Below are 21141 nucleotides of genomic sequence, written 5' to 3'. Positions count from 1 at the left end.
GCAGAGAGAGAGGAAGACAGAATCCAAAGCAGGCTCCAGGCTCCACGCTGTCAGCACAGAGCCTGATGCGGGACTTAAACTCACTAACTGTGAGATCATGAGCTGAGCCCAAGTCAGAGGCTTAACCGACTGAACCACCCAGGCGCCCCCCAACTGTCTTAATTAAACTGATTTCAGAAGTAGTTGGAAGAGGAAAAGAAAAGTTGTATGGTCAACATTATCGTAGTGGAGATAAAGGTTACTGAAGCATAAATTGGCTTATTCATGCAACAAATATAATTAGTCACTAGGTGCTAGGAATGCAGAGGTGAATAAGAGATGATTTCTCCTAATAGCTGTCCAAGAGTACCATTATGGAACACAAAGTTCTCCCTGACTTCTGGGCCCCCATTCCCTTCTCTCATTCTCTCCAGTACTTAATCTGAACCACTAAAATTCAGGCCCCAGTTAAATGCCAGATTATGTTTCCTGTTTAGGGGCCTTGATTTATCAAAGCCAAAATATCCTTATTAAGGACACAAACCATGTCTTACCTTGTCATATGTTTAGTAGGTCCTCCTAAATATTGACTGATTGATAAAAGGCAGAACATAGAAGAAATATTTTTTTTTGATTTAACATACATTTGCTCTCTTATTTGGCCCCTGAAAATGAATCTTCTCTTTACATTTCTAGAGAAGGAATTTTTGCATTTGATAAGAAATTGGATTAGATATTCTGTTATTCCTCCCAACTAAGATTTGTATGAGGTACTTAAAGTAAATGTTTATTTCTTACTAGTGGTGAGAATAAGATAGCCAATTATCTATTTATGATTATTGCCCATCCCAAAAAAATGTGTAAATAATGACTCTATAGTCATTAAACTGTCAGTGCCTCAATGCCTTTTCACTGAGTGATTTATGGGTAACAATACGGAGATAAATTAAGTTACTTGGTTTTGGGATACCTGGGTGGCTCAGTCGGTTAAGCATCAGACTCTTGATTTCAGCTCAGGTCATGATCTCACAGGTCATAAGTTTGGGCCCTGCATCAGGCTCTGCACTGATAGCTCAGTGCTTGGGATTCTCTCTCTCCCCTTTCTCTATGCTCCCCCCCACCCCCCACTTGTACTCACTCTCTTTCTTTCTCTCTCTCTCTCTCTCTCTCTCTCTCTCTCTCTCTCTCTCTAGCTCTCAAATAAATAAATAAACTTTAAAAAAAAAGTTATTTCATTTTTTTAAACTCTGACTCCTGGGGCACCTGGGTGGCTCAGTCGGTTAAGCATCCAACTTTGGCTCAGGTCATGATCTTACAGTTCGTGGGTTTAAGCCCTGAGTCAGGTTCTATGCTGACAGCTTGGAACTTGGAGCCTGCAACCTGCTTCCGATTCTGTGTCTCCCTCTCTCTCTGTGCTTCCCCTGCTCACACTCTCTCTCGCTCTCTCAAAAATAGAATAAATTCTGACTCCTTATCTATTGAGACATTTAACAGTTTACTGTTACTAAGAAGTCTAATAAGCTTCAAACAGACCAAGGATGTTTTTTAGATTAAATCTTCCCAAAATCTCACCTGTGTGTTTTTTTTTTTAATTGGCCTTTAGTTTGGCTGTGTACTAACATGCATATAGTATTGCATTTTCATGGAGAAACATTATACATTACTTTTAGAAAACAATTGGTATAGGGGCTCCTGGATGGCTCAGTTGGTTAAGTGTCAACTCCTGATTTCAGCTCAGGTCATGATCTCAATTTATGAAATCAAGCCCCATGTAGAGCTTCACACTGACAGCACAGAGCCTGCTTGGGATTCTCTCTGTCTCTACCCTTCCCCCATGCTCTTTCTTGCTCTCTCTCTCAAAATAATTTTTAAAAAGTGACTGATACGTATTAATAATATGGATCAGTAGTCATTAAATGATTCTATCCTTTTACCCTATGTTTTCACTTGACAGACTTTCACTTCACTTCATAGGAAATACTTCACGTTATTTATCCCAGTATTATTGATAATAATAAACTAGAAAGAAAAATCTGGCTATAGGTGAATATTTATGAATATGACAATATATACATCTACTCAATGGAATATTATTCAAACACTTAAGTAACATGCCAGTTCATTACTATGGCATAGAAGACTTAAAAATTGTATTCACTCATACAGGGATTACCACAAAAAGGAAAAGATATATTTGAACGAAACACTGATAAGAAGTAGACAAATGTTATTAGCATTGTGTTAAAAGTTTATGGAATTTATATTGCATGTAGTTTTTCTTTATTTTTGTAATGACTTACTGTCTTTCAAATTTCGTATTTATTTCATGATTGGCTAATATATTGACATTAAGCAAAATTAAAAAGGCATAAAAAGGTATGAAATGAAAAGTCCCATACTTACCCCTGTTAGTTACCCTCCCCAGAGGCACTGTTGTAAGTTTCTCATTTATCCATCCAGAGACTGTTTTATGTATAAACAAGCCAAAGCTAATATGTACTTACTTTTCATCTGTTTTATACCATGGTGGAACTGGTAAACACCATTCAACACCTTGCTTTTTCCACTAACATTGTATGTTTTTTTTTCCAATATATGAAGTTTATTGTCAAATTGGTTTCCATACAACACCCAGTGCTCATCCCAAAAGGTGCCCTCCTCAATACCCATCACCCACCCTCCCCTCCCTCCCACCCCCCATCAACCTTCAGTTTGTTCTCAGTTTTTAAAGAGTCTCTTATGCTTTGGCTCTCTTCCACTCTAACCTCTTTTTTTTTTTTTTCCCTTCCCCTCCCCCATGGGTTTCTGTTAAGTTTCTCAGGATCCACATAAGAGTGAAACCATATGGTATCTGTCTTTCTCTGTAGGACTTATTTCACTCAGCATAACACTCTCCAGTTCCATCCTTGTTGCTACAGAGGGCCATATTTCATTCTTTCTCATTGCCACATAGTACTCCATTGTGTATATACCACAATTTTTTTATCCATTCATCAGTTGATGGACATTTAGGCTCGTTCCATCATTTGGCTATTGTTGACAGTGCTGCTATAAACATTGGGGTACAAGTGCCCCTATGCATCAGTACTCCTGTATCCCTTGAGTCACTTCCTAGCAGTGCTATTGCTGGGTCATAGGGTAGATCTATTTTTAATTTTCTGAGGAACCTCCACACTGCTTTCCAGAGTGGCTGCACCAGTTTGCATTCCCACCAACAGTGCAAGAGGGTTCCCGTTTCTCCACATCCTCTCCAGCATCTATAGTCTCCTGATTTGTTCATTTTAGCCACTCTGACTGGTGTGAGGTGATATCTGAGTGTGGTTTTGATTTGTATTTCCCTGATGAGGAGTGATGTTGAGTATCTTTTCATGTGCCTGTTGGCCATCCGGATGTCTTCTTTCGAGAAGTGTCTATTCCTGTTTTCTGCCCATTTCTTCACTGGGTTATTTGTTTTTCGGGTGTGGAGTTTGGTGAGCTCTTTATAGATTTTGGATACTAGCCCTTTGTCCGATATGTCATTTGCAAATATCTTTTCCCATTCTTTTGGTTGCCTTTTAGTTTTGTTGGTTGTTTCCTTTGCTGTGCAGAAGCTTTTTCATCTTCATAAGGTCCCAGTAGTTCATTTTTGCTTTTAATTCCCTTGCCTTTGGGGATGTGTCAAGTAAGAAATTGCTGCGGCTGAGGTCAGAGAGGTCTTTTCCTGCTTTCTCCTCTAGGGTTTTGATGGTTTCCTGTCTCACATTCAGGTCCTTTATCCATTTTGAGTTTATTTTTGTGAATGGTGTGAGAAAGTGGTCTAGTTTCATTCTTCTGCATGTTGCTGTCCAGTTCTCCCAGCACCATTTGTTAAAGAGACTGTCTTTTTTCCATTGGATATTCTTTCCTGCTTTGTCAAAGATGAGTTGGCCATACGTTTGTGGGTCTAGTTCTGGGGTTTCTATTCTCTTCCATTGGTCTATGTGTCTGTTCTTGTGCCAATACCATGCTGTCTTGATGATTACAGCTTTGTAGTAGAGGCTAAAGTCTGGGATTGTGATGCCTCCTGCTTTGGTCTTCCTCAAAATTACTTTGGCTATTTCGGGCCTTTTGTGGTTCCATATGAATTTTAGGATTGCTTGTTCTAGCTTCGAGAAGAATGCTGGTGCAATTTTGATTGGGATTGCATTGAATGTGTAGATAGCTTTGGGTAGTATTGACATTTTGACAATATTTATTCTTCCCATCCATGAATACAGAATGTTTTTCCATTTCTTTATACCTTCTTCAATTTCCTTCATAAGCTTTCTATAGTTTTCAGCATACAGATCTTTTACATCTTTGGTTAGGTTTATTCCTAGGTATTTTATGATTCTTGGTGCAATTGTGAATGGGATCAGTTTCTTTATTTGTCTTTCTGTTGCTTCATTATTAGTGTATAAGAATGCAACTGATTTCTGTACATTGATTTTGTATCCTGCAACTTTGCTGAATTCATGTATCAGTTCTAGCAGACTTCTGGTGGAGTCTGTCTGATTTTCCATGTATAATATCATGTCATCTGCAAAAAGTGAAAGCTTAACTTCATCTTTGCCAATTTTTATGCCTTTGATTTCCTTTTGTTGTCTGATTGCTGATGCTAGAACTTCCAACACTGTGTTAAACAACAGCGGTGAGAGTGGACATCCCTGTCGTGTTCCTGATCTCAGGGAAAAAGCTCTCAGTTTTTCCCCATTGATCCTCCCCATCATTGAGGATGATGTTAGCTGTGGGCTTTTCATAAATGGCTTTTATGATCTTTAAGTATGTTCCTTCTATCCTGACTTTCTCGAGGGTTTTTATTAAGAAACGTTGCTGAATTTTGTCAAAGGCCTTTTCTGCATCGATTGACAGGATCATATGGTTCTTATCTTTTCTTTTATTAATGTGATGTATCACATTGATTGATTTGCGAATGTTGAACCAGCCCTGCATCCCAGGAATGAATCCCACTTGATCATGGTGAATAATTCTTTTTATATGCTGTTGAATTCGATTTGCTAGTATCTTATTGAGAATTTTTGCATCCATATTCATCAGGGATATTGGCCTGTAGTTCTCTTTTTTTACTGGGTCTCTGTCTGGTTTAGGAATCAAAGTAATACTGGCTTCATAGAATGAGTCTGGAAGTCTTCCTTCACTCTCTATTTCTTGGAATAGCTTGAGAAGGATAGGTATTATCTCTGCTTTAAACGTCTGGTAGAACTCCCCTGGGAAGCCATCTGGTCCTGGACTCTTATTTGTTGGGAGATTTTTGATGACTGATTCAATTTCTTCGCTGGTTATGGGTCTGTTCAAGCTTTCTATTTCCTCCTGATTGAGTTTTGGAAGAGTGTGGGTGTTTAGGAATTTGTCCATTTCTTCCAGGTTGTCCAGTTTGTTGGCATATAATTTTTCATAGTATTCCCTGATAATTGCTTGTATCTCTGAGGGATTGGTTGTAATAATTCCATTTTCATTCATGATTTTATCTATTTGGGTCATCTCCCTTTTCTTTTTGAGAAGCCTGGCTAGAGGTTTATCAATTTTGTTTATTTTTTCAAAAAACCAACTCTTGGTTTCATTGATCTGCTCTACAGTTTTTTTAGATTCTATATTGTTTATTTCTGCTCTGATCTTTATTATTTCTCTTTGCTGGATTTAGGCTGTCTTTGCTGTTCTGCTTCTATTTCCTTTAGGTGTGCTGTTAGATTTTGTATTTGGGATTTTTCTTGTTTCTTGAGATAGGCCTGGATTGCAATGTATTTTCCTCTCAGGACTGCCTTCGCTGCATCCCAAAGCGTTTGGATTGTTGTATTTTCATTTTTGTTTGTTTCCATATATTTTTTAATTTCTTCTCTAATTGCCTGGTTGACCCACTCGTTCGTTAGTAGGGTGTTCTTTAACCTCCATGCTTTTGGAGGTTTTCCAGACTTTTTTCTGTGGTTGATTTCAAGCTTCATAGCATTGTGGTCTGAAAGTATGCATGGTATGATTTCAATTCTTGCATACTTATGAAGCGCTGCTTTGTGACCCAGTATGTGATCTATCTTGGAGAATGTTCCATGTGCACTCGAGAAGAAAGTATATTCTGTTGCTTTGGGATGCAGAGTTCTAAATATATCTGTCAAGTCCATCTGATCCAATGTCTCATTCAGGGCCCTTGTTTCTTTATTGACCGTGTGTCTAGATGATCTATCCATTTCTGTAAGTGGAGTGTTAAAGTCCCCTGCAATTACCACATTCTTATCAATAAGGTTGCTTATGTTTGTGAGTAATTGTTTTATATATTTGGGGGCTCCTGCGTTCGGCGCATAGACATTTATAATTGTTAGCTCTTCCTGATGGATAGACCCTGTAATTATTATATAATGCCCTTCTTCATCTCTTGTTACAGCCTTTAATTTAAAGTCTAGTTTGTCTGATATAAGTATGGCTACTCCAGCTTTCTTTTGACTTCCAGTGGCATGATAAATAGTTCTCCATCCCCTCACTCTCAATCTGAAGGTGTCCTCAGGTCTAAAATGAGTCTCTTGTAGACAGCAAATAGATGGGTCTTGTTTTTTTATCCATTCTGATACCCCATGTCTTTTGGTTGGAGCATTTAGTCCATTTACATTCAGTGTTATTATAGAAAGATATGGGTTTAGAGTCATTGTGATGTCCGTAGGTTTCATGCTTGTAGTGATGTCTCTGGTACTTTGTCTCACAGGATCCCCCTTAGGATCTCTTGTAGGGCTGGTTTAGTGGTGACGAATTCCTTCAGTTTTTGTTTGTTTGGGAAGACCTTTATCTCTCCTTCTATTCTAAATGACAGACTTGCTGGATAAAGGATTCTCGGCTGCATATTTTTTCTGTTCATCACATGGAAGATCTCCTGCCATTCCTTTCTGGCCTGCCAAGTTTCAGTAGAGAGATCGGTCACGAGTCTTATAGGTCTCCCTTTATATGTTAGAGCACGTTTATCCCTAGCTGCTTTCAGAATTTTCTCTTTATCCTTGTATTTTGCCAGTTTCACTATGATATGTCGTGCAGAAGATCGATTCAAGTTACGTCTGAAGGGAGTTCTCTGTGCCTCTTGGATTTCAATGCCTTTTTCCTTCCCCAGTTCAGGGAAGTTCTCAGCTATTATTTCTTCAAGTACCCCTTCAGCACCTTTCCCTCTCTCTTCCTCCTCTGGAATACCAATTATGCGTGGATTATTTCTCTTTAGTGCATCACTTAGTTCTCTAATTTTCCCCTCATACTCCTGGATTTTTTTATCTTTTTTTCAGCTTCTTCATTTTCCATAATTCTATCTTCTAGTTCACCTATTCTCTCCTCTGCCTCTTCAATCTGAGCCGTAGTTGTCTCCATTTTATTTTGCAGCTCGTTGATAGTATTTTTTAGCTCCTCCTGGCTGTTCCTTAGTCCCTTGATCTCTGTAGCAAGAGATTCTCTGCTGTCCTCTATACTGTTTTCAAGCCCAGCGATTAATTTTATGACTATTATTCTAAATTCACTTTCTGTTATATTGTTTAAATCATTTTTGATCAGTTCGTTAGCTGTTGTTATTTCCTGGACATTTTTCTGAGGGGAATTCTTCTGTTTCGTCATTCTGGATAGTCCCTGGAGTGGTGCAGGACCGCGGGGCACTTCCCCTGTGCTGTCTTGAATAACTTGCGTTGGTGGGTGGGGCCGCAGTCAGACCTGATGTCTGCCCCCAGCCCACCGCTGGGGCCACAGTCAGACTGGTGTGTGCCTTCTCTTCCCCTCTCCTAGGGCGGGATTCACTGTGGGGTGGCATGGCCTGTCTGGGCTACTTGCACACTGCCAGGCTTGTGGTGCTGGGGATCTGGTGTATTAGCTGGGGTGGACCAGCAAGGTGCACAGGGGCAGGAGGGGCAGGCTCAGCTCGCTTTTCCTTTGGAGATCTGCTTCGGGAGGGGCCCTGTGGCACCAGGAGGGAGTCAGACCTGCCAGAGGGATGGATCCGCAGAAGCACAGCTTTGGGGTTTTGCGCGGTGCAAGCAAGTTCCCTGGCAGGAACTGGTTCCCTTTGGGATTTTGGCTGGGGGATGGGCGAGGGAGATGGCGCTGGTGAGCAACTTTGTTCCCCTCCAAGCTGAGCTCTGTAGTCGGGGGCTCAACAACTCTCCCTCCTGTTGTCCTCCAGCCTTCCCGTTCTCCGAGCAGAGCTGTTAGCTTATAACCTTCCAGATGTCAAGTCCCACTTGCTGTCGGAACACACTCCGTCCGGCCCCTCCGCTTTTGCAAGCCAGACTCGGGGGCTCTGCTTGGCTGGCTGGCCACCCCTCTGCCCCGGCTCCCTCCCACCAGTCCGTGGAGCGCTCACCGCCTCTCCACCCTTCCTACCCTCTTCCGTGGGGCTCTCGTCTGCGCTTGGCTCCAGAGACTCCGTTCTGCTAATTCTCTGGCGTTTTTCTGGGTTATTTAGGCAGGTGTAGGTGGAATCTAAGTGATCAGCAGGACGCGCGGTGAGCCCAGCGTCCTCCTATGCCGACATCTTCCCAGGATTCTCTCTAACATTATATGCTAAAGATATTCCATATCAGTTCGTAAAGAACTCTTTATGCTTTATGGATAAATATCCCTTTTAATTTCCAAAGTTACTATAATTTATTTAATGAGATCCTACTGATGGGCATCCAATATTACAGTTCTGTAGTAAGAGTACACATAAGTGATTTCCTACATAAAAACATATCTAAACTAAATTCCCAAATGTAGGAGTGCTAGGTTAAGAGCATGTGTGTATTTTTTAACAGATGAACATAGGGGAAAAGAGAGGCAAACCATAAAACAGACTTTTAACTATAGAGAACACTGAGGGTTGCTGCAGGGGAGGTGGGCGGGGGAGATGGGTTAAATAGGTGATGGGGATTAAGCAGAGCACATGTGATGAGCACTGGGTGTTGTATGTAAGTGATGACTCACTAAATCCTACACCTGAAAATAATATTACACTGTATGTTAACTAACTGGAATTTAAATTAAAACTTGGAAGAAAAAAAAGAGTATGTGTGCATTTTTAATTTTCGTAGATACTGGCAAATTGCCCACAAGGGAGTTGGCACAAATTTCACTCCGTCTAACAGTGTACAATACTTGCTTTATTAAGCTGACAGATGAAAAATAGTTTCTTAGTGTAGCTTTATTTTTTTTAAGTTTATTTATTTATTTAAGTAATCTCCACAACCAACATGGGGCTCAAACTCATGATCCCTAGATCAAGAGTCACATGCTCCACCCACTGAGCCAGCCAAGCACCCCTCTTAGTGTAGCTTTAATTAGAAGTTAACTCATTATGAGTTATTTTGAGTGTCTTTTCACATGTTTATGAGCCACTGCTATTTCCATTTATGGGAGCTGTCTTTATATATTGTTTGTTGATCTTTTCCTTATTGTTTTATAAGAGTTCTGTATATTAGGGAACTTTGCCCTTTTTCTGTGGTTTGAAATTCAGAATTTTTTCCCCTGTTCATCATTTATCTTTTGGCCTTGTTAAGCTATTTTTTACCATATAGAAATAGTCAAAACTATCAGTTTTGTTTTTTATGCTTCACTCTGCTCCAGCTATACTAACCTTATTTTTACCTTTAAAATATGCTATCGAGGTGTTGGTATTTGCTGTTCTTTCTGCCTGAAATTCTCTTCCCAGAGATACGTGTTTCACTTCCTCCTTCACCTCTTTTGAGTCTTTGACCAAATACCAACTTTTCAGTGAGACTATTTTGTATTGCAGGCTCCCCTTCCCTGCTTTGTTTTTCCTCTATCACCTGTAGCTCACAGGCTTTAGGAGTATTTTTAGTTGTCTCGTAGAGACATTGCAGCTCACCTACACAAACAAGTGAGAATTAACATCTTCAACATGGTCATCACCTCAGGAGACTAGACACATGGTCCACTGAAGCTGCCATTGTCCAAAACATTTTGGGGACAACTTCTTTAAGAACTTCATTCAGAGACAGCTTAAAGCTTTACAAGGAAAGCAGTCCTGTGCCCTGAAAACGTGTTTCTCAGTGTAGTCCATTAACCCCTAATATAAAAATCACCTGGTGTGGGTTGGCAGCTTATTAAAATGGGCAGTTTCCTGGGCCTTTCCCCAGATCTACTGAATCAGAATCTCTGGGGAATGGGGCTGAGGAACCTGCCTTTTAAAATGGGGCTCAAAAAAAAAAAAGAGGTTAGAGTGGGAGAGAGCCAAAGCATAAGAGACTGTTAAAAACTGAGAACAAACTGAGGGTTGATGGGGGGTGGGAGGGAGGGGAGGGGAGGGTGGGTGATGGGTATTGAGGAGGGCACCTTTTGGGATGAGCACTGGGTGTTGTATGGAAACCAATTTGACAATAAATTTCATATATTGAAAAATAAAATAAAATAAAATAAAATAAAATAAAATAAAATAAAATAAAATAGGGCTCAGTCAGTTGAGCATCTGGCTCGATTTCGGCCCAGGTCATGATCCCAAGGTTGTGGGATCAAGCCCCACGTCAGGGCTTAAGATTCTCTCGCTCCCTCTCACTCTCTCTGCAAAATAAACAAACTCCCTAGGTGATTCCTAAGCCATTAAAGCTTAAAGATCACGGCCTGTATAATCAGTGTCCCCCAGCTTAGTCACATACCTTTTCCTCAGTTTGAATCATACTTAAGACTATTTCCAAAAATCAAAACTACCCTCAAAGGACAAAGAGTGTACCAGAGGTACTGAAGATCATTCCCAATACAAACTCCAGAACTGAGCTAAACAATGGGATAGGCATGCAGACGTGGAAATGGTGTTGCAGTAGGAAACAAAACTCTTTGGCCTGATTTTGGTATGCTTGGCAGTGCTAGTAACTTGATAAGTCTCACTTCACACATTAAAGGACCTTGGCTTTAATTTTCTTATTAAAGAGAAAAGCAGAAGAAAGAATGGCTAGATAGGTAGATGATCTCAAGGATTCTTTCTTTTATGTTCTGGTTTTTCTACTGATATACATAAATGTGGTTAAACAAACCCACATGTATGCACATGTGTGAGTAATGAGGATTATTACTCTAGCAAAAACAGCTTGTTTGGTCTGTTTTAAAGGGAAGAGACTTTGGAGTGCCTGGGTGACTCAGTTTGTTAAGTGTCCAACTCATGATTTCAGCTCAGGTCATGATCTCATGGTTTGTGAGTTTGAGCCCCACATTGGGCTCTCTGCTATCAGCATGGAGCCTGCTTCAGGTCCTCTGTTCCCGTCTTTCTCTGCCTCTCTCTCTCTCTCAAAAATAAATAAGCATTAAAAATTTTTTAATAAATAAAGGGAAGAACCTTAAACCAAAGTAACTTAAGGAGTAGTATAAAATTAGCAGCTATAGCTAAGGAAATGTATACATAGATTCTGCCTTAAATTATTTGGTAATATTGGCGAAGTCCCATAGCACTGTTGAACATGAATATCTTCTGCTTAGTAACCTCTCATTTTGAAGAAATGGTTCACACTTTATCAGAAAGACAATTAATGTTTAATGGCTCAAGGGTAAGCAGCCAGAAATTTTAATACAGATTCTTGCTTTTAAATTAGTTAACACTGCTAAACATAAATACATTAAAAAAAATTTTTTTTAATCTTTATTTTGAGAGACAGACAGTGTGAGCACAGGAGGAGCTGAGGGATGGGAGACACAGAATCAGAAGCAGGCTCCAGGCCCTGAGCTGTCAGCACAGAGCCTGACACGGGGCTCGAACTCACGAACCATGAGATCACGACCTGAGCCAAAATCGGATGCTTAACTGACTGAGCCACCCAGGCGCCCCAGTAAATACATTTTTTAATAGTGATTTTAGTTCTGTTTCCTTTTTGTTTTACTTCATTTTTTTTTTTATTAGAGATGAGTAAGTTTGGGAAAACAGACTCTAATTGCATTTAGCTACATAATTGTGTTGTGCCTATCATATCCACTTTTAAATGTGTAAGGTTTTGGGGCGCCTGGGTGGCGCAGTCGGTTAAGCGTTCGACTTCAGCCAGGTCACGATCTCGCGGTCTGTGAGTTCAAGCCCCGCGTCGGGCTCTGGGCTGATGGCTCAGAGCCTGGAGCCTGTTTCCGATTCTGTGTCTCCCTCTCTCTCTGCCCCTCCCCCATTCATGCTCTGTCTCTCTCTGTCCCAAAAATAAATAAACGTTGAAAAAAAATTAAAAAAAAAAAACATGTGTAAGGTTTTGTAGTATTACACAGCTGTAGCATCATGTCTTTTCTTATTTTCCAAATATTAATACTTCCCCTTTCATTCTCTAAATGAAAATAAAACCAGTGACTATTTTGGGTTTTAGTCAACAATTCTTACTATGCAAAAAATCTTTCTGGGGCACCTAGGTGGCTCAGTCAGTTGAACGTCTGACTTCAGCTCAGGTCATGATCTCGTGGTCCATGAGTTCAAGCCCCGCGTTGGGCTCTGTGCTGACAGCTCAGAGCCTGGAGCCTGTTTCCGATTCTGTGTCTCCCTCTCTCTCTGACCCTCCCCCATTCATGCTCTGTCGCTCTCTGTCTCAAAAATAAATAAACGTTAAAATATATATATATATATTTTAAATCTTTCAGTGTTAGCCCCTAGGTATAAGCTATCATTTGATTCTTTTTTGTTTTTTGATTCTTTTTTAATTTTTTAAATGTTTACTTATTTTGAGCGACAGAGAGAGACAGAGACAGAGCACAAGCGGGGGAAGGAAAGAAAAAGAGAGGATGACACCGAATCTGAAGCAGGCTCCAGGCTCCAAGCTGTCAGCACAGAGCCCAACACAGGGCTCAAACTCACAAACCATGAGATCATGACCTGAACTAAAGTCAGATGCTTAGCCAACTGAGCCACCCAGGCACCCCAAAAGCTTTTATTTTAATCCTGAAAGTATAGTTGTGATAAAAATGTTAGATATCATTATGCAATTAGTAATAAAATAGCTACCAATTTGAAGGGATACCATATTTTGTATCTTACAAGAATATAAATGTTTTAAATGTAAGTATTACTCCCATTTTACATCTGAGGTTCCTTGGGAACCTCAATATTACATATTGAAATGTAATAATCAGGAAGCCTCACAGAGTCATTAGCAGTTTCTAGCCTCCATTTTTTATCAGATGTGCATCCTTTTGTATTATCTGGTATACAGTAGATAGTAAATGTTTGTGGAATCTCACCATTCCTAAATTGCTGTGTTTCTTCTATTATGTATCTTATGCTGGAGTACAACTTAGTAAAAGTCAGTGACTCATTTAATTATGAATTTGATTGAGAGAAACTAAACTATATCCTGTTTTGAATTAAAATGAGATTACTTTTTCCCATATCTGATTTATTAGTAATCCTGGTTTCCATTAGCAAGATAGAAAAGTACTATGCTTCAGAGACTGAAAATTTTACTAGTGATTAATATATGCTAGCCATTAGATGTTCTGCTTTTTTTCTTCCCAAACTTTAGATTAAAAGATAAGATTGTATCTAATTGTAGATTTCTAAGAGCAAGAACTGGTGAATATGAGCTACTAATTATATTTTGTTTCATCAGCAAGGCCAAAGTTTGAGACTTCTCACTCACTTCCCCCACCACTACCATCACCCAGCCCCCACCAATGAATTGCTTTATTATACTTGATTTGTGATTAACTGTTTTCTCTTCATTCACTTTCTCAACCTTTCCTTCTTCTTCCCCTTCCTCCTTACCTCCCTTCCTCCCACCTTCATTCTTTGTCTTTTAAATTTGTCACTTTAGCTTTTTGTTTTGGGGGGTTGATTCCTCTTAATTAGATATATGAGGAGTAAACTGTTTCATTTACTTAAAGCTTTTATAATTAAAAAACAAAGCCATTTCTCCTTGCCAGGGAACAGTTGCCATTGCTTCCCCTTCTGGGTTTGAGATTGTAGGAATCCAATTGTGGAAACCATTTATCCCTTTGTGACACCTGACTCTCTTGAACACCGTATGCAGTTAGGCTGACAAGTTTGGTGCTGCCATTAGATGCACTGGCACACTTTTAGCTCTTTAAAAGGGAAGAAAATGCCACACAATTCTGAAAACCACATTTTTTTTCTTGATAACAATTTGTTTTTCCCTTGTCTGTTTTTGTGCTAATGTTCTGAAGTGGATTTTTGCTGTTGGTAGTATGCTATGAATGGTAACTTTGTGTTGTGAATAGATGTTGAGAGGAAGAAGTGGAGTCTCCTAGCCATGAGAAGGATGTGATATCTGTGTGGTGAAGTTCTTGTAAATTGTAATAGAAGGAACTGACAAGCAGGAATTTTGTAATTTGGCTGTCCATTGGCCCTATATGCTCTCATTGATTGTAATTTGAAAATCTCAAAGTAAACATGATTCAGATCTTAGGAAGATTAATTAGATTAATTAAAAATTTAACAAAGTCTCTCTTTGATTAGAACAAATTGTTAGTTAAGGCCACTAGAAAGCATCAACTGGCTGCGGGATTCCTGTGTATTTCTCCACGACTTCCAAAACATTAGAATGATTTGCCAATACCTGCTAGAAAACTGATCACTTTGTTGTTTTTTATAGTTAATTGAACAGCTAATGTGCCTTTGAAGGCTGTATTTCTCTTGAATACACTTTGTGAAGTTTTGAAATGTGTGTTGTGTATTAATTTAAACTCAAGAAGTTACCTCTATTTTCATAATTATTTTCCCTTCTAGCTCATTTTCATAAAATGACAATTTGGGAAGTACACAATTTCCAGGCAAATTGTCTTGAAATTGAATACTTTAAACCACTAAGCTAACCAGCGTGTCTGCCTGCTTTCTCTCTTTTCTCCTTCCTTCCTTCCTGGCTTCTTTCTTCCCTTCCTTTTTTGAGGGTATCCTGTTTAGGTAGTATTTAATATCACTTGTGAGGCTAGTGCTATGATGGGCATCTACTGTGATATCCACTTAATCCATTGGTGTGAAAGCAACAAGGACTTATTTTCTCTCTTTTGTAGGGAATGACATTCCAGATGTTTTTTGACATTTTTAAATTCAGAGGTTGCCAATGATCAAATCAGGGTCAAGATTGACCTCAAATATTTTAGTAACAGCAGAAAGAAAAATGACATCCTAACGTTCTAGTGTCTTGATCTACACATCTCCATTGATGAATTAAAACTATATGAGTGTGAAATTTTGTACTGGAGGCTTAGGCTGCTTGAGCACCTTTTATTGTATAATAGTTCTGGAATGTGAAGATCTGAATTTTCATGGGAGCACTGATATTTCATTGCCAACAATTGATTTCTTAGGGCCTTGTCATTTCAAATTGCCATGAGATCTGGTTATTGCTGCTCTAAATATATATATGAAACTGCCTCCCAGTGAACTTATTGCTGTGGTGCTAACTTGCCTTGACACTCTTGCTGACAGCTCTCGTGGCCCTTAACATGGTCTACTTCCTGTAGTCACAGCACAGGTTTTGTGGAGGATTCAGCCTAAATTTCTGGAATGAATTTCTATAGACAAGAGATATATGGGTTTTAAAAATTAAGAGGTTTGATTCTGTTTTGAATTTGGATATCAAATGAATCTGAGCACATGACATTTTAATGCCGTTTGTCTTTTCAAATAGATTTACCTTCTAATGCATGTGACAACAGGATTTTGCTCATCAGCTAGAACATACATTTCAGAGGAGTTGTTACCTAAAATATTATCATAAGGCATAAGAAAACACACGATTTAAGTTGCCTTTCATGAACATAATTAAGAATTAATAAGCCAGTACCAGTGGCTAGTCCCCAGAATTTCCACTGTTTTGCCTTTTGTGACCTGTGTTATTAAAAGTCCATTATTTTTACAGACTTTATTAAATTGGATCTTATTAAAGCATTCTATATTTGCATTTGGTCTTTCATAATTCATTATTATTATGACATTTACTTTTTACCATCAGATCTGAAAACATATCATAAGCTACCCTTTTCTCTTGAAAGAAATGCTAATTTCAAACAGTCCTCTAATAGAAGAGAAAAGCTTTATCAGTTTTTTCATTTATTCCAGATCGTGTTAAGAATACTAATGCTAGACTTCAGTATGCTAATATCTCTGAGCTTTTTTGGTCAAAAGCTTAGAATTATTATTTTTATCTCATGGTAAGTATGAAACTAGAAGGCCCACTACTACTGGAAAAAACACAATTCTAAAGTACAATTCTTGATTAGAATCAAGACTTGTGAAAATGTTGCTAAATCCTGTTTAGTCTAGGATGCTGCCAGTCAATTTAACTTTGTACCACACGGTATTTGTCCTATTTAAGAAATTCTTTCCTCTTAAAATTCATTTTGTTTGTTTTTCTCATTGTTTAGGGCAGTATAGCTTGCAATGTTTAAGACTAAGAATCCTATTCTCTCAGCCTCCAGCCAGCATTTAGGGCTTGCTGCCTGCTTTCCTGTATGATAATTATTTCTGTATCATTTAAGATATTGTTGAAAACTCAGTATAGCAGGACTGTATGTAGTGATAACAGACAGGCTATTTGTAACATAATTAGTAAAACAGTGAGTTTTTTGTTGGGGAACTAGTAAGTTTATTAAACTCCGAAATGAAATTGACTTTGACTTTTGTCTCATTTTAGATTTCTGACAATGTGCAATAGACATTTTGGCAGTGTTGTGGCACAAACCATTCGGACTCAAAAAACAGATCAGTTTCCACTTTTTCTGATTATTATGGGAAAACGTTCATCTAATGAAGTGTTAAATGTGATACAAGGTAAAGTACCTGTCACAAAGGGAGTAGAGTGTCTTCTTGTGTATGAGATAACCTTATAATATTTACCATCAAAGTTGAAAGTAATTCTCTATATTGGTGAACATCTTTGTATTTTAAAACATAGAATATCCTAAAAAAGAACATCTTCAAAAAGTACAGGTTCTATGAAGAATGAAATACGCTGCATTAAATTCCAACAGAAATTTCTTTTTTTTTTTTATTTAAAAACATTTTTTTAATGTTTATTTATTTTTGAGAGAGACAGAGTGCAAGCAGGGGAGGGGGAGAGAGAGAGGGAGACACAGAATCTGAAGCAGGCTCCACGCTCCGAGCTGTCAGCACAGAGCCCGACGTGGGGCTCAAACTCATGAACTGTGAGATCGTGACCTGAGCTGAAGTCAGACACTGAACCAACTGAGCCACCCAGGCGCCCCACCAACAGAAATTTCTTAATAAAATTGCACAACCCTTGGGACATAGTATAATCATGTTAATTGTTCAGAACTGCTAAATTCTCCAACAATTAAGTCATAATCACTTGTCAAACATGACATTTTTTATACATATATTGATTTCTTGCTGTAATGTTGATTAATTGAAAGAAATGCTGATCTTTAGTTATCTAGAAAAGCCAGTGACTGGGTATTATAAATCAATTGTTCACACAGTGGTTGCTGGTACCCCTTATTTGTGTGAATCCGTGTTAGGATACAGTGCTAAGGTATGAAGCTATAGGATGCCTATAAGTTTAATCACATAGCTTACTCTTTACAAACAAAAACAGTGACTGATTTTTTATAAAACTGTTACTGATATACCCCAAGGATTATTATAAAATTATTATTTAGAACATAGCTTAAATTGAAAACAGTATATCTTTCCTATGCCATAGTGAAAAGATATTTCTCATGCCCCAAGCTAAAGCTTGTGTCTGAGATACTTTCTTTTTTTTTTTTAAGTTTATTTTGAGAGGGAGAGAGCACTAGTGGAGGAGAGACAGAGAGAGTGGGAGAGAGAGAATCTCAGGCAGGCTCTGGGCTGTCAGTGCAGAGTCCAATGTAGGGCTCAAACTCACTAACCATGAGGTTATGACCTGAGCTGAAACCAAGAGTCGGTCACTTAACTGACAGAGCCACCCAGGTGGCCCTGAGATACTTTATTTCTACCTGTATTTCAGTTAAAAGTTCTATAGTGGATAATATGATGTCGGGGCATGGTGTAAATTCTAGTGCCTTTAAAACTCAAAATAAAACCTCTGGTATTTTATGTTTGCTCTGTAACTAAAGCATTGAGTTTCATAAACAATGCTAAAGATCTTCTAGGGGAATGAATTACATAGGGTAAATGGATAATGAAGATAATATTTCATTCCTGTTTTCCCTGTCAAAGGCAGTATTATAATAGTCAGTGGTTCTTAAAATGTATTCCATGGATCCTGGAGGTCCTCTGGACCCTTTCACTGGATCCGTGACATCAAATTGTTTTCATGATAGTGATAAGACTTTTCTTTTTTGCCTCTTTTTTTTTTATTACTGTGCTAACATTTGCATTGGTGGCACAAAATCAAATTTGTGTAAAACTACTGGCACCTTCACACAAATCAAGGTCATGACCAAAACTATACCAGTAGCATATTCTTTACCTCTATTATGTGCAATTTTAAAATTATTTTATTAAATTCCACCCTTTTTATAGTTTGTGTGACACACGAGAGGTATGGATAACACATTTCTGCTGCATTTCAGAGTACAAAGGTAGTCTCAAAGAAAAGCACTTGTATGGTTGCTTGAGCTGAACGAGTCATTTTTTTCTTACAGAACATCATTTTTACTTGAAAATACTGAGAGACAAACTATACTTAAATAGCCTAGGTATTCTGTTTCTTACAGAACATCATTTTTACTTGAAAATACTGAGAGACAAACTATACTTAAATAGCCTAGGTATCAGTACTTGTTGCCACTGATAAAACTTGAGCTTTTAAGCAAAACATTGTCATCCACCATAAAATTGACAGCTTAAATAATTTTCTGATGACATCAGTTGTAAGATTAACAAATGTGATTTTTTGATATCATATAATTAGGTATGTCAATATTGAGGAGAAATGCATAAGTCAGTGAGCCAATATTTTCAACATGACCAATGCATGATATTATAAAATCATGCATAGGTAAAAGATCCATTCAAAGAGCAAGATAGGTCAGTGGATCTTAATATTACAAAATACAAACAGTTCATCAATGGTTTCAAGTTCTTCACATACTTGGAGAAACTTCTACTTGTCAGTTTAGGTGTATCAAAGAATATTTACAATTATCTATTAAAATACTCCTCTCTTTTTCACCTACATATCTATGTGAGACCAGATTTGCTTCATAAATTTTAACTAAGACATAAAACAACATATTGTAACTGGTTTAATATACAAGTAAATATGAGAATCCAGTTATGGTCTATTAAGCCGGACATTAACGACATTTGCAAAATGTTAAAACAATACCATTCTTCTTGCTAAACTTTTTCATTTGGAACATAGAGCCATTTTTCATAAAAATGTAGTATTTATATTAACATGTAATGGGTTTATTATTGTTACTTTTAAACGAATTGATAAATATGCTTTAAGTATTTCAACTTTAATTTCTAACACAATAAATGTTGATAACAATAACCCACATAAAAATTATTTGGGGATCTCAAAAGTTGTTAAGGGTGTAAATGAGTTCTGAAAACAAAAGGTTTTTTTTTTTTTAATTTTTTTTTCAACGTTTTTTATTTATTTTTGGGACAGAGAGAGAAAACGGGGGAGGGGCAGAGAGAGAGAGGGAGACACAGAATCGGAAACAGGCTCCAGGCTCCGAGCCATCAGCCCAGAGCCTGACGCGGGGCTCGAACTCACGGACCGCAAGATCACGACCTGGCTGAAGTCGGACGCTTAACCGACTGTGCCACCCAGGCGCCCCTGAAAACAAAAGTTTTAAAACTACCGCAATAGGCTATAAAGAAAAAACTTGTCCAGAACTGCATTAATTGGTCCCTTTTCTCTGTCTTGTCCAGTTTGGCAGTGAATCCTTACAGTTAGGTTTGAAGCATAGTTGATAAGCAGGCTTAAGCCTGAAAATGAATGGCCAGTACCCTCCAAAAAGAAGTCCTGTTCCTAGGCACCTGGGTGGCTTAGTCAGTTAAGCGTCTGATTCTTGATTTCAACTCAGGTCACACACAGTTTGTGGGACTGAGCCTGCATCACGCTTTGCACTGACATCACGGAACCTGCTTGGGGTATTCTCTCTCCCTCTCTCATTCAAAATAAATAAACAAACAACATAAGAATTCATATCCCATGCATTGAGTCTTAGTCGCTACAGTTTGCAAATAAGAAAGGGAAACTCAAAGATTTGCCCAGTATCAAAATTGAAGTTTCTCCAAAACTCTTTCCATTTGTCATACCAATTAATAACTATCAGTGATTGTGTATTCTGTGATAAGGAAATTGATCCTTAGAGAGCTATAGTCAGTCACTGATTCACTTAGTTATTCGCTTACTAAGTGAATAGTTAATTAAGCTCTTGTCATGTGCTAGGCAGTTTCTAGGCACTAGAACATATAGTTTTTAAGTTGTGGAGTTAGGTTAGAACTGTGGCTATAAAACCAACTCTGCTTTCTCACTACCATGGTATCACACCAAGATAATATTTGTTCTCTAGCTCATTTGTTCAGAGACTAGTGCTGATGTGACTGATTTATTTAGATTGTTTCTTTTACTAAGGACCACAGATGCTCCCTAACCTGCTGCCAGTGGTCATAAGGAAAATAGAGAAAAGGACCATTGAAAGGTCATGTTAGTCCAGCCCTACTCTAGAATAACACCAGCAAGGATGCTTGCTATTTGTTGTCCCGTTTCATCAATGGGACAAGAAGACCTCCTCTCAGGCCCCGGAGAAAGATGGGCACTTTTGCATGTAGTTTTGAAAGAAAAGAAGAATTGCCAAATCTTTATGTATCCTTATGGATTTCTCTCTTGTAGATGTATCCAAAGCAAGTAACAGGACAATGCATTCAAGAAATGGTGTATATGTGCTTTATGTGCTATACTTTTGTCATGGCATTGGGCAGAGAATAAAATAGCATTAAGGAAAATCAAGCATTTATTTGTTTTGTTTTTTTATTTTTTTACTATTTATTTTTGAGAGAGAGAGTACGCAAGCAGAGTTGGGGCAGAGAGGGAGACAGAGAATCTGAAGCAGGCTGTGTGCTATCAGCACAAAGCCTGACATGGGGCTCAAACCCATGAACCGTGAGATCCTGACCTGAGCCAAAGTCTGACGCTCAACTGACTGAGCAACCCAAGCACCCCAAAAGGAAATCAAATATTTAAATACTCTCTTATAAAACTAATATAACACTGTATATTAACTAACTGGAATTAAAATTAAAACTTTAAAAGATTAAAA

The 21141-nt window shown here is 38.3% G+C and overlaps 1 protein-coding gene across 3 annotated transcripts in view; it reads left to right on the top strand.

Annotated features, from left to right (window-relative positions):
• The window catches only part of FAF1 (Fas associated factor 1), a 519809-nt gene that overhangs the window by 388779 nt on the left and 109889 nt on the right, over positions 1-21141 (top strand). For all 3 annotated transcript variants that reach the window (XM_043578729.1, XM_043578731.1, XM_043578730.1), the window contains one exon: positions 16551-16687. In XM_043578729.1, the coding sequence (XP_043434664.1) occupies positions 16551-16687 (137 nt within the window). The remainder of the gene's footprint in view (positions 1-16550; positions 16688-21141) is intronic.

Source organism: Prionailurus bengalensis, chromosome C1 (genome assembly GCF_016509475.1).
Source record: "Prionailurus bengalensis isolate Pbe53 chromosome C1, Fcat_Pben_1.1_paternal_pri, whole genome shotgun sequence".
Classification (NCBI taxonomy): domain Eukaryota; kingdom Metazoa; phylum Chordata; class Mammalia; order Carnivora; family Felidae; genus Prionailurus; species Prionailurus bengalensis.
This window is presented reverse-complemented; position numbering and strand designations above follow the sequence as displayed.